The following is a 14,051-nucleotide window of genomic DNA, read 5'->3' as shown; positions in this document are numbered from 1 at the left end:
TCAACCAATATGTAGTCACCCATTGGTTCTCAAACTTTGATGAGATGGTGCATCAGACTTTCCTGGATAATTCACATTTATCACGGATTCCTAGTCAAGGCTGATGCCATGGGTTGGGAACCTCACTTTAAGAACCACTGCTTTAGCAAATACAGCAAATACCTGTAGGTTCTTGACCCAAGCACCTACAAGCAAGTTTAGAGACACACACTTTCTCTCTGCCAGTTTTGTGGTGTGACCAATCTAAGAGGGAATAAACAATAGATAGATAGCTGAAGCATTGCCCTCCTGAAGGGCTGAACCCTAGACATCATTGGGGGACTTCTTGCAAACCTCAAATCTACATTCTGTTTCAGAGCTCATCACATATGAGTGACGTTGTAAGACCTTTTTTCAGTTTTGTTTTTTATTAACCTTTTCTTTAACTTTATTTTGAAATTATTTTATTTTAGTTTTTAAGACGGAGTCTTTCTCTGTCACCAGGCTGGAGTGCAGTGGCAGTCTTGGCTCACTGCAACCTCTGCCTCTCGGGTTCAAGGGATTCTCCTACCTCAGCCTCCCGAGTAGCTGGGACTACAGGCACCTGCCACCATGCCCAGCTAATTTTTGTATTTTTAGTAGACACAGGGTTTCACCATGTGGCCAGGATGGTCTTGATCTCTTGACATCATGATCTGCCTGCCTCTGCCTCCCAAAGTGGTGGGATTACAGGCATGAGCCACTGTGCATGGCTTATTTTAATTTTTTTTAGAGACAGATCTCACTCTGTTGCCCAGGCTTCAGTGCAGTGACTCAATCATGGCTCATTGTAGTCTCACCCTCTCAGGCTCAAGTGATCCTCCCACCTCAGCCTCCCAAGTAGGTAGGAGTACAGGCACTTGCCACATTACCCAACTAATTTTTTATTTTTTAATATAGATGGGGTCTTGTCTTGCTTTGCTGCCCAGGCTGGTCTCAAACTCCTAGCTTTAACCAGTCCTCTCACTTTGGCCTCCCAGAGTGCTGGGATTATAGGCATGAGCCACTGTGCCAGGTCTGAAATAATTTTAGACTCACAAGAAATTGCAAAAATAGTGCAGAGAGTTCCTGTGTACCCTTCAACAGCTTCTCCCAATGATAATCACAACTATAGTACGTTTTCAAAGGGGATGGATACCCCACTTACCATGATGTGATTATTAGGCATTGCATGCCTATATTGAAGTATTTCATGTACCACATAAATATATACACCCTTACTAGCAAGGCACAAAAATTAAAAATTAAAAAAGTAGAACATATAAAAACTGAAGAAATCCAAGCCTAGTTAGTAGTATTGTACCAGTGTTGATTAACCTTTTTAATAAAAATAGTCCTAATATGAACATTGTAGTGAGAGGTGAAATTGCTTGATGCAGAGCTGTTTAGTGGAAAGTTAGGATTCTCTTGTCACCTTTTCTGTTGGTCAGGTTTATAGTAAATCAGGTGAAATGTTAAAGGATAGTGGTGGGGAGTCTGTGAGAACTTTGGTGACTGGAATTTCTCCCTATTCAGTGGAAAGGAATTAGACTATATAGCGTCATTTATAAATTGCCCCAGGACACTTAGCTCCTCCTGTTCTTTCTCTCCTCTTCTAATTAAGTCTGTCAGTTAGTCAGAGCATCCTCTCTCTTGGGGGCATTCACGAAAGGCCCACTGACCACTTGGCAGCTTTGTTGCAGGATGGGAAGGGAGGCAGGGAGGAAACTGTGGAAATTTGTGCTAGACTCAGCGCTCCAACTTTCCATCTGCTTACTTATATAATCCTGACAATACGATCCATTACATATGAGGTAGAAAATTATTTACTTCATTATATAGATGAAGAAACAGGCTCAGAAAAGCCAGATAATATCCCTGTTGCCACAGAGCTGGGAACTGGTTGATTCAGTTCAACCAGTTCATTCTTAACTGGATTAGAATTCAAGTAGCCTTGAAGGTCCTTCAGTACATAAGAATCCTATAACTATATGAGGCTTTGGCACAAAACTTGCAGAATCCTTCTTCAATATGAAAATATGGGGTATCTTGTTTAAAAAAAAAGGAAAAGGAGTACTGTTGAAGATGCTAAAATATAAAACTTTTTCCTTTGTTCCATGGTCTCCCTCTCTCTGTCTCTCTCTCTCTCTTTCCAACTGTCACGGTGTTTTTTTATGTGCTGTTTGATATTGTGCTCTCTTGGGCATGGGGATGCTCCTAGAGTGACAGGAGACTCTCACAGGGACTTGAGACTCTTGCCCTAAAACTTGGAACGTGCAGCCCAGCAGCTGCTGGGGTCCCCCTACCACAAGCCCACAAGATTGATAACACATTGAGCCAGGTATCTCCCTTCCCATGGGACTGCCACTTCAACCCATAGGGTTGCAAAATCTGCACTGGGATGTGGTTGGTACCTGAATTAAGAGCGTACACAAAAATCTCAGAAATCACCCACTAAAGAACTCTTTCATGTCGCCAAAAGCACCTGTACCCCAAAAAGTATTGAAAAAAAATTTTAAAAAGGAGTGGATGAGAGACATGCTTTTACTGGGTTGCTCCCTGAACATATTGTGGCACTACCAGCTTGTGGTGGGGACAGCTGCCACCAGGCCCTGCCCTGAAATGGCATGGGTTATGTGCCTGACCCCAGCTCTCACTGGGTGGAGGAAAACAGTGGCCACTGGGTGGGGCAGGGAAGGCAGGGTGAGACTGGGGACACCAGAGGGCAAGGGGTAAGAGGCAGAGAGTCCTGGGCAAGTGGACAGGTGACAGGAGGTGAGATGGCCCGGGGCTGAGGTCCCCAGCCCTCTGTGCATGCTCCATTGTCCCATAAGACCTCATTTACACAGCATCAATTCAAAGATGAAATGATTGAGGATTTCAAGATGATGACTAGAGAGGCCACAGAGCACTAAATTCAGGTATGAGACCTTTCTGAGGATAGAGAGACCCTGTGCACCTGTGCTGGCTACACTCTCATGAAGTCCACCCTAGGCTGTGGAGAAAAACTATAAGGAAACATTTGTGAGTTCAAAGTGCTTACATACAATAAGTTGGTAAATTTTTTGGAGCAGATACAAGTCAACATATAATGTACATACAGTAGTATGTGATTAAGTGCTATATTTAAGTGTTTTGTATCCTGTTACTTTGGAAATTAGTGACTAGTTAGATTTTCTCAGGTTTTTTTCTCTCTCTTCCTTCCGCAAAATATGATTTGGCATGTGTGGCCAAGGCTGAGGTGAGGGGGACACCACTTGATGACATACTGGAATCTTCTATGTGCAAAATTTTCCCTGGGAGGAAGGCCCATGAGAAAGCCTGGGAGGAGGACCAGAATCAGCGTCCTGGTGTGAAATCCAAAGGGTTGAAGGAAAATCGATTTGATTGAACTGAAAAAGTAGGTCAGAAATTGAGAGAAGGGAGCGGGCCAGGATGTGAGTGTGGATAAGTTGGCAAAGGTCAAGCACAAGTACCTGACCACCTGGCAATGAAATAGCAACTGGGATGCGTATTACAGAGGACTTTAGCGAGAACTCCCATTCCAAAGGGGGAAATTAGTTCTTGGAGGAAGCAGAGGAAAAAGCTCCATCCCTCCAAGACTAAGTGGGTGGATCAGAGCTGCACAAGCCATTAAGCCCCTACCCCGAGCTCCCTCCGTGGAGGGCGGGAGCCTGCTGCGTCCCGACCAGGCATCGAGGGGCCTTTTTGGGTCTCCCTGCCGCGTGTATAGGGTGTTTATGAAGTAAAGGCAGGGTCAAAGGCTGCTAGCGCAATTTACAGCAATTTTGGTTTTTTCCAAATGAGGAAACATTTGGCCAGTTGCTCACTTTCCTCAGCCAGCCAGGGGGCTTGTGACCCAGAGCAGATGACAGCACAGGACAGCTGGCATCGACCCCGGAAGGGGTAGTCGGTTCTTCAGTTGACAGTTTTTACCACACTCTCACGCGCTGGAGCAGGAGTACAGGCAGGGAAGGCTGCCGGCTCCTCCTGGCCTGGTCGCTTCGCTGTGGTTACAAGACCAAAGCAGAGTGGCTGATGGAGGCTGCTCAGCAGTCCTTTCACTGTGTGTGTTAGCAACTTCTACTTATAAAACAAGGACCAAAAATGCAGATTTGTGTTATTAGACAGTTGAAATATAAACAGCCTAAATGCTTATAAGAGCCAGAGGGGAGGAGGGCTGTTTGCCAATGTATAGGAAGCCCAGCTGAACAACTGTACTTAACTAGCAAGCTACTCCTGTAAATATTTGCAAACGCCCTTTCAAAGCTCAAAAGCCTAGGACAGGATCATTGGATGATTTGCTTAGAAGAAGAAGAAACAAAATTGACCTCATGGTCTGAGGCAGCCATAAAAAGAAAGAGTGTGGATGGGCAGAGGACCAGAAAAGGGGCGGGGGGGATGGTCCAAAGTTTAATAAACACAAAAGAGATAAAAATAAATCTCAAGAGCACTTATTTACAAACTTGATGAAAGGATAAGATTGAGGCGGGTGGGTGTGAAAGACGGGTGCTTGTGAAAGTGGAAGAGGCCTGCAGGGATTCCACTGAAAGGGCGGAGGGCGGCGGGGGGGCGCAAATTCAGTGAGATGTTTATTCTTCCTAATGACAGGAAACACGCTGAATTAGCTTCGCTCTTCCAGGATGCTCCTTCAAAGAATGTTTGAAGCTTCTACTGTCCAATGCGGAGGCTATGCGAAGATGAATGCAGCATCAGCCTGTGGAAGGTTTTGGCCAAGAGGGTGGGCAAAGCCAGAAAGCCTGGCCCCAGACCGGCCTAGCCTTCTCTGGGTATCTGGCCTGTTTTCAGCTGAGCTGGTCAGCATAGGACAAGCTGTTCCAATCATGAGGGCGGGCATATCCCAGAGGAGAAAAAGTATTTGTTCTCAGCAACTACCTTGTCAAAATGCTGTGCTAGGGGACTCCAAAAGCCTTTCTGTGCGTACCAGTGCTCCCTGGCCTGGAAGCTGCCCATCAACTAATTCGCAGTGGTGATGCAGTGGATCATCACCATGTCTGCATGAATACTTTTTTTCTTTGAAACCTGGATACTTTGGATTTTTGGGGTTTTTTTGTTTGTTTGTTTGTTTCTGAGACTTCTGACTCACGGGTTATAAAGCCTCAATTCACACAGTCATTTTATGAACCAGTATGGAGCAGACTGGTGTAGAAATTCCCTGCTTCTCCATGAGCCTGTGTGCTGAGAGTCACACATATATAGGGGAAGGAGATGGGTTGGGAGAAAGTTCCTATGAAGGAAAAAATTCAGGTGTCTTAAGATGAGAAAATGTTGGTGTGTTCCTAGCATCTTTTTTTCTTCAGTGTAATCGTCAGGGCATGGATTTCCCAATAAATCATGGAAGGTATTTATGTCTATTTTAAGATCGGCAAGATGGCTCATTTATTTAAAAAGAAGTTAGTGTTGCCAACAGTCAGATGCCTGAGTCTTTCAAGAGACTCCTGTTGATGACCAAGTATGCAAACGGGGTATTTGGTGAACTCCATGTATACAGAACCCTGTCCCAGATACGTGGGAAAGAAGAAAGACCTGGCAAATCCAGTCTCTGCCCTCAAGATTCTTAAAATTTCACAGGGGAAACAAAATAAACAAACACAATGCAGAAGTAGTAAAAACATTAATAAAAAAACATGAACAACTGTGAATGATTATTTGTAATGAAGTCAGATAATTGAAGAGTGGGTAGAAAGAAATGGAGCCACTAGAGTTGGATGAAACACTCTGGAAAGGGGCAAGAAAGTGTATAGGAGATTTTGGAAGAAGACTGTAGAAACATACCTGTAACAAGTGGTCTGCACAGTATAGGTGCTTAATAAATGGATATTGTATTTGAAAGCATGGAGTTAGAATAGGACCTGCTCTGGTCTTGGTTTAGCCTCAGTTGCACATTCAAAGACATTGGAAGATTCAAAAAAAAAAAAAAAAAAAAAAAAAAAACCAGCACAACTCTAAAGCAACCCAGGAGCTTAATTGATTGATTGATTGATTGATGGATTGATTGATTGATTTTTGAGATGGAGCCTCACCCTGTTGCCCAGGCTAGAGTGTAGTGTTGCGATTTCGGCTCACTGCAGCCTCCACTGCCAGGGTTCAAGCAATTCTCCAGTCTCAGCCTCTGGAGTAGATGGGATTACAGGTGCATGCCACCACACCTGGCTAATTTTTGTATTTTTAGCAGAAACAGGGTTTCACCATGTTGGCCAGGGCTGGTCTCAAACTCCTGACCTTAAGTGGTCTGCCCACCTCAGCCTCCCAAAGTGCTGGGATTACAGACATGACCCACTGTGTCCGGTCTTCCCAGGAGCTTTAAATTGTCATGTGCCATCAGCAACTCTGTATTTTACATGGTTTAGAACTGAAGGAATTTGTGCCAATTCTTTTTCTTCATTAGCTAGGATGACCTCCCGCCAACAGAGATTATCCTGCATAAAGAATTCTAATACTGGATCTGGCATAAATTAGTACGTGGGTTATACTTTTGTTTATTCAGATTTCCTCATCATAACTTGACTAGAGAATATGTTAAGTCATATGTGTGTGAAAAACTAAAATATTGAAGTCAAAGGAGATACGATATATGAGCCTGGTTAAAAAAAAAAAAAATTATTTGGATGCCAAACTTTCAAGGAAAAAAAATACATGGGCAAACTGCTGGCCATTAGGAACTATTTTCTTGGCATATCTGATTAAAGTGTATGCAGGCCTGTCAGCTCTCTCCAGGCATCAACTGTCATAAACTTGTCCCAATTCAAAACCATCTATGATTTTCCACCACTCTGTCAGCCTTCAAAGGATGGGGTTAACTGCATGCTTTCAAATGGAATTGGAAGTGGTTTGTTAATCTCTATTAATTTGCTACTCCTATAACTAAATGCACATGTTTATTTTATTTCTTTTTTTTCTGGATAAGTTGTTAATGATATTAAATTGGCCGTCAGAAACTAAATTATTCTGTAGATATTTTCCTTATGGCTTCTTGGGATTATCTCATGCTACAGTCTTTTCTGAAAGCACAATGGATTTTATCATTTTCAATGATTGCCCTAACTTTTTACAGATGCCATCCCGCCCACTTTCTACAGACCCTACTTCAGAATTGTTCGGTTTGACGTCTCAGCAATGGAGAAGAATGCTTCCAATTTGGTGAAAGCAGAGTTCAGAGTCTTTCGTTTGCAGAATCCAAAAGCCAGAGTGCCTGAACAACGGATTGAGCTGTATCAGGTAATGTTCTTTTTTTTTTTTTTTAAAAAAAAAAACAGAGTCTCTCTCTCTCTCTGTCACAGGCTGGAGCACAGTGGCATGGTCACAGCTCACTGCAACCTTGAACTCCTGGGTTCAAATGATCCTCTTGCCTCAGCCTTCCAAGTCACTGGGACTGCAGTAGTGCACCATCACACCCGATTCTCTTTTTAAAAAACTTTTTGTAGATATGGGGTCTCACCATGTTGCCCTGGCTGATCTGGAACTCCTGGCCTCAAGCAGTCTTCCCACCTTGGCCTCAAAAAGTTTAGGGATTACAGACATGAGCCACCATACCTGGCTCATTTAGGTTGTTGTAATGGGCAATCAGTTTGAGGTCTTAGCACAAAATAATTCTAGTGTCTTAGATTTTCTTAGCTGATATAAGCCATTCTATATAGTCACAATCATGATATAGGCCCTCATTTGCTATTACTGTCATAGTAATAGCTTCTTCCTAATCACTCAGGAGGGAGGAACCCTTTAGAATGCAGTATTGAAGTTCTGAGCACACTTCCTCGGTTGCATGAACAGCCGGAGTATGTACTCTTGAGAGGGTTTGGTTCCAGAATTCAACCTCTTAAACTGTAAAGTCAGATAATGTAGGTCCGATTCCTTCCTGAGAAGCAGTCAGCTGACCTTCCTTTACTCATCCTATGGCTGTTTCTTTCTCCTTTTCTATGATTTTCTCTTTGTTTGCTTATTGTCTTCTCTCTTCCTGTCTTTTTCACTTTTTTCCTCCTCTCTTTGCAACCTCCTGTGTCTTTATTAACCTTAGCCCGTTTCCTTTTCCTCTCTAATTCTACCCACAGTCTCCAATCCACCTACCCAATACAACCCCCACCCCCCCGCCCACACACACACACACACACACACACACACACAGAGTCCTGACGTCTCCTATTCTCATCTTTCTAGTAGAGTTGGAGTTGGTGGGCAGCAGCGTCAAAATATAATGATGATGATGATGAAATGCCAACTTGCTGAGATTTTCAGAGATGTTCTTAAAAGCTTGTTACCTGAGTGTAGTCTACAGGGCATTTGCATCGGCCTCACCTAGGGGCTGTGAGAAATGTAGAATCTCAGGCCCCACTCTAGACTTTACACAGTCAGAATCCCCATTTTAACAAAATTCACAGGTGCTTCTTGTGCACATTAAAAAACCACTCGAAAAATCCTGTGTCTGGTGCAGCCTTATAAACAGGCAACTTAAATACATCCTGATGCCATATGAATAGTGGTACTCGCATATAGGGTATAGGTGGGGAAATTTCACCAGGGAGCCGACATTTTGGTGAGGCCTTGAGAAGTATCTATTAAAATGCAACGGGGGATCATCATTCTTGGCAGGAAGGGCAGTCACTGCAAAGACAGTCTTGAATGGACTTGCTGAGGGTACCTGGTACATAGTGCTCAGTGCCTGGAGGTGAGGAGAGACTGGGGAGAAGGTGACCCTCCAGAGATAGTGTGTAGAGTGACACTACAGAGGATTAAGAACAAACCCCTTGGGATCCCCATGATAAGGGATATATATATATGACAATATGATTAAAACATGAGAAAAAGAAATTGGCATCTATGTTCAGAAACCTCTGGTTTTTCTGGAGTCTAATCATTTGGAATTTGTGATCATTAGGATCAAAATTTTCTTTGTATTCATTATGAAAATGGAGAACTACCATACAAATGAATATGAGACTTGAAGAATAGTTTAAAATACTCAAAGCAGTCGTATTGTTTTCTTTTTCTGTTTTTTGAGACAGCATCTTGCTCTGTCACGCAGGCTACAATGCAGTAGTGCAATCATAGCTCACTGCACCCTCAACTTCCAGGGCTCATGCGATCCTACAGGTATGCATCCCTATGCCTAGCTATTTTTTTTTTTTTTTTAATTTTTAGTACAGATGAGGTCTCGCTTTGTTGCCCAGGCTGGTCTCTAACTCCTGAGCTGAAGCGATCATCCCACCTCAGCTTCCCAGTGTGCTGGGATTACAAGCATGAGCTACTGTGCCTGGCCCCAGTTTTAAAGTAGTAGTTCACATGTGTATTCATGAAGAATAATTCTTACTTATTTAAATAGGCCCTCGAGAACCTGTTTTTGGAGACTTTTAAATCCTAACTCGCATTCTGGGTAGCACCAATGGGCCGGCCGTTGCTCGTCACCCCAAGGTCAGAGAGCATGCTTGTGTGACCAGACACTATGCTGAGCAAAGAGTTGGAAGTATTGTTTCCAGTGATACTCACAGCTATACTCACAGCTATATGGAGTTTGTAAAATGAAGTGTTCTTTCTGCTATTCTATTCTTTTTCCATTTCACAGAGAATGATGCTAAATCCCAGAGAAATTAAGTAACTTGGCCAGGGTCACACAGGTAGGAAATGGCAGGGCTGGGATACAAATCCACCTCTGACTCCCAAGTCCTTCCATCTCCTCACCACATACTATGCTATTCCTAGCAAATTTTTCCCTTTCTCTTACCCTTGGGATAAGCCAGAATAGAAGAATAATAAGACAAACGAGGCTAGAGGATGAAGTAGTATTTGGAGGGAAAGCAAAAATTGGTTCCTATGAAAAAAAGCCAGATTAAGGGTAGCCAGATAAATTACAAGATGATTTAAGCAAACAAACAAAAAATATGATTGTATCTCCTTTTTCTTTTCTTTTTTTAACCAATTAAGTCACTCTGAAATTTCCTTCTGTGCTGACGATAGCATCATAGGTTGCTCTCTTTGGCCCTACTTTAGTTAGCTTCAGTAAATTGAAGGCAGGGTCACCTAGGTCCTATTACCTGTAATGGAAGCTGCTAAGTCACTATTTTTCTGTGGCCGCTTGACCCTGTCCTCTGAGGAGTAGCCTCTGCCAACAGGCTTGCCAATGACTTTTTCCTCCCAGGGCCCAACCCTTCTCCAGGAAAGGGTGTTTCTCTTGAGGCTGGCAACTTAGAGGACCTTAGTGAGTTCTTGGTAGATGTGTCTCAGAAGTTTCTGCAGCACTGGCTGCTCCATGACACAAGCGACACGATCTGCATGGCTTAGAGTCCCATGCTTGAAAGAGGAACGGCCCAAGATGGAAGCTTTTAGTTTGGAGAAGCATGGGCATGTTCACTGTCACTATACATGGACATCTGGAAGGAGAAAGTTCTAGCAGAAAAATATAAAATAATGGCAATTTTTTTATCTTTCTGGGGCTCAGCTATACACCTCCTGAAACACAGGCAAGGTCCAGAGAGCAAGTCAAAGAGATCCTTGAACACCCGAAGAGAAGACTACGCACATACACTTCCGATGGATCAGAGAGGCAGCCTCTTGCCTTTTATTGCTTCAACTGGGTTGACTATCTGTAGGGCCACAAGAAATTAGAAGCACTAAATTAAAAGAGGAGGGCTAGAGGAGGACACCGTGACATCAGCAGCAGGTCCTTTAGACCAGCAGTCCCCAACCTTTTTGGCACCAGGGACCAGTTTCATGGAATACAATTTTTCCACAGAGCGTTACTTGTGCAGTTTATTTCATTGTAATATATAATGAAATAATTATACAACTCACCATAATGTAGAATCAGTGAGAACCCTGAGCTTGTTTTCCTGCAACTATACAGTCCCATCTGGCAGTGATGGGAGACAGTGTCAGATCATCAGGCATTTGATTAGCATAAGGAGCGTGCAACCTAGATCCCTAGCACGTGCAGTTCACAATAGGGTTCTTGCTCCTTTGAAAATCTAATGCCACTGCTGATCTGACAGGAGGTGGAGCTCAGGCAGTACTGCAAGCAATGGGGAGTGGCTGTAAACACAGATGAATCTTTGCTTGCTTACCTGCTGCTCACCTCCTGCTATGTGGCCCAGGCCCCTAATGGGCCATGGACCGGTACCATCCAGGTTGGGAACCTCTGCTTTAGACTAAAGATTTTTACCAGTGTATCACAGTAATGCTATCTCAGATAATCAGACCACAGAAGCAATGCCTGTTGTGGACAAGTTTTCTAAATCTTACCCTGTTTATAGTTAACCCACTCTTTATCTCCTTGGCTTCCTGTCTGGCTTCTAACTTTTGCTTCTGACCTCTTTATTTGGAGTCCCATTTTTAGCATGGTGTTCTCCAACTTTCCTTTTGTCTTCAGCTGCCATTTGGAGGTCTTCGTAGTCTTTGGTAATAAACTCCCATCTCTAGTCCCATTATAGGAATTGATGCCTATGGTAATAGCCTTGAATTATGAAGACGAGGCTAAATTATAGTCAGGAAACTGAACACATGCAATAAATTTTACAGAGTTTAACATCCAAAATTGCTGAAATATTATTTTGGAAAAAAAAAAGATCTGGTGCTTAAGTGGGCAGATCTTCAGCTATTTGGAAAGCTCAGCTCTTCAGAAGAACAAAGCCTCTGAAGTTCTTGGATACCCTTTGATTACTGTATTACTTGACACACAGTTGGCATCCTACTCCCTAGAAGAAGACAGGGTGACCATGAAAAGGTTCTCTGGTCATTTACATGGTTGTTTGGATGATTTATTAGGACTCTTCAGGATGCTGATATTCAGCGGGAGGAGAGTATGTATGTGTGTACATGTGTGCACACGTGCCTGTGGACTTACATGTGAGCATAGGCACTCCACCAGGTTTGGAATCCCTGGGGGAGCTTTTACAAAGACTAACCACAGTTTCCTTCAAGGAGATTCTGATTTTCCCTGGAAAGGAAAATGAGAATTGCCTCGGCACAGATGTTTGTTTCAAAGAACTCTCCTGGTGATTCACATGTGATTGTTCAGATTTGGATCTTCCAATTGGAATTCACAGATTTAAAATATAGCCCAAATTTTTGGGTCATTCTGTCTCATAAAAATGCCTCCAGGTATTTGTTTTAGAGTCACAATATGAGGCTGGATGGACCTAGGAGAGCAATTCCGTACATGAATTCAGGATTTGTCTTGTCCAGAGCTGTAAAGGTTTATTTCTCTCCACCTGGGATAGTTAGGAAACCCATGCTTCTGTTGAAGTCACTCTGAGCTTATTTAAACCTAAAATCTTGTGAACTTAAGATTTTCATTACCCTGCTCTCTTTACAGAACAGTCTGTCAGAACATTAATGAATGATAGTAAGATAAAATCTTTCTTTCCTGCTTTCTCTAACCTCTTTCAAGTTAACAAACTCTAAATAGCATCTACTGGTGTGATCAAGATAGGCTTCCCATGTGTAACAATAATGGAGGGAATATGAGAGGGATAAAGTGTCTGACAGATGAAGGGAAAGAGGAGGAAACAAAGATGAAAAACAACTGTTATTAGATAGTAATGATCCTTGCCATATTTTTAAAGCTTTATGCCAAAGGCAGCCTTTATTGTGATATGTTCAGACAAAACTCCAGTGCTCTAGGAATACCTTCAAACCTATGATAGCTGTTATAGCTCTCAGCCAATTTATAAATTTGAACACACCTTTCTTTGATTACATTTTCCCTGTATGTATGATTAAAATCATGACCAGAATTATGAGGTAGAGGGAGAGAAAATAGGAAGGAGAATTCCCTTCAAGTTGAACATCTCCTGTATGGGCAAGAACACCTGCTATCTTGGAGTTGGATAAATCCCCATTTTACACATGAAGAAATGCCTAGGGAACTTAATGACTTATCTAAGGGTACCCATAACTTCGTGGCCCTAAATAATCCTTTGGGACCACCAAAGAATACTTATATTTAAATTTGCTAACCTCAGAGGACTTGGAGCTCTCCAGTATTTCTAGTTTCTTCTCACCAACTGACACCCTTTCAATACTCATTTCTCGTTTAAAATCTTACCACCTCCAGAATAGTAAGAGTCATACCACTGTTTGGGTTATCTATGTGCTGCATAACAAGCTTCAAAATTTTGTGGCCTCAAATGATAATCATTTTGTTGTACTTCACAAGTTTTTGTGGGTCAGAAATTTGATCAGAGCTTGGCTGGATGTTCTCTTGCTCCATGTGGCTTTGGCTGGGGTCACTTGCTGGCATTTAGATGACAGTTGGGTTGGTCTGGAGGATTGATGATGGCGTTGTGCCTATGCTTGGAACTTTAGTAGGATGACTGGAAGGCCGGGCTCAGCTGGGCTCCTCCCCCTAGATAGTCTCAGATGTCTCCATGTGGTCTTCCCAGAAGCGTAGTCTAGTTTCTTACATGGGCACTCAAGTGTGCAAATGTCTAAGGTAGAAACTGCAAGTCCTCTTAAAAACTAAGCCCACAGGCTGGGCGTGGTGGTTCACGCCTGTAATCCCAGCACTTTGGGAGGCTGAGGCAGATGGATTGCTTGAGCCCAGGAGTTCAAGCCTGGGCAACATGGTGAAACCCCATCTCTACTAAAAATACAAAAATTACTCAGGCATGGTGGCACACCTGTAATCCCAGCTACTCAGGAGGCTCAGGCAGGAGGATCACTTGAGCCCAGGAGGTGGAGGTTGCAGTGAGCAGAGATTGCACCACTGCACTCCAGCCTGGGCAACAAAGTCAAACTTGGTCTCAAAAAAAAAAAAAAAAAAAAAAAAAAATTTTAGGCCCAGAAATGACACATCACTTTTGCCTTCATCTATTGATCAAATCAACTACAGGGCAGCCCAGATTAAAAGGGAAAGGAAATAGATCCCATATATCAATGGGAAATGTGTCAAAGAAGTTGCAGCCATCTTTGATCTTGGAACACTAACCCACTGTGTAAAGTAAAGTAATAGTCAGCAGACTGTGAGTGTACACCTCCTGGCATCAGCATCATACCTCGTGCCAGCCATCTAGAGATAAATTAGCCTCCACCTTCCGGTTGCTCAG

General features: G+C 43.0%; 1 protein-coding gene across 5 annotated transcripts in view; it reads left to right on the top strand.

Moving 5' to 3' along the window:
- The window catches only part of TGFB2 (transforming growth factor beta 2), a 97,476-nt gene that overhangs the window by 52,252 nt on the left and 31,173 nt on the right, over positions 1 to 14,051 (top strand). For all 5 annotated transcript variants that reach the window (XR_003122165.1, XR_003122164.1, XM_025404925.1 and 2 more), the window contains one exon: positions 7,073 to 7,236. Coding sequence is in view for 3 of the 5 variants with exons in the window: in XM_025404925.1 (XP_025260710.1) it covers positions 7,073 to 7,236 (164 nt within the window). In the remaining 2 variants the exon portion in view is untranslated. The remainder of the gene's footprint in view (positions 1 to 7,072; positions 7,237 to 14,051) is intronic.

This window comes from Theropithecus gelada, chromosome 1 (assembly GCF_003255815.1).
Source record: "Theropithecus gelada isolate Dixy chromosome 1, Tgel_1.0, whole genome shotgun sequence".
In the NCBI taxonomy this organism is placed as follows: Eukaryota; Metazoa; Chordata; class Mammalia; order Primates; family Cercopithecidae; genus Theropithecus; species Theropithecus gelada.
The sequence above is the reverse complement of the archived record's forward strand: the minus strand, read 5'-3'. Positions and strand labels throughout refer to the sequence as shown.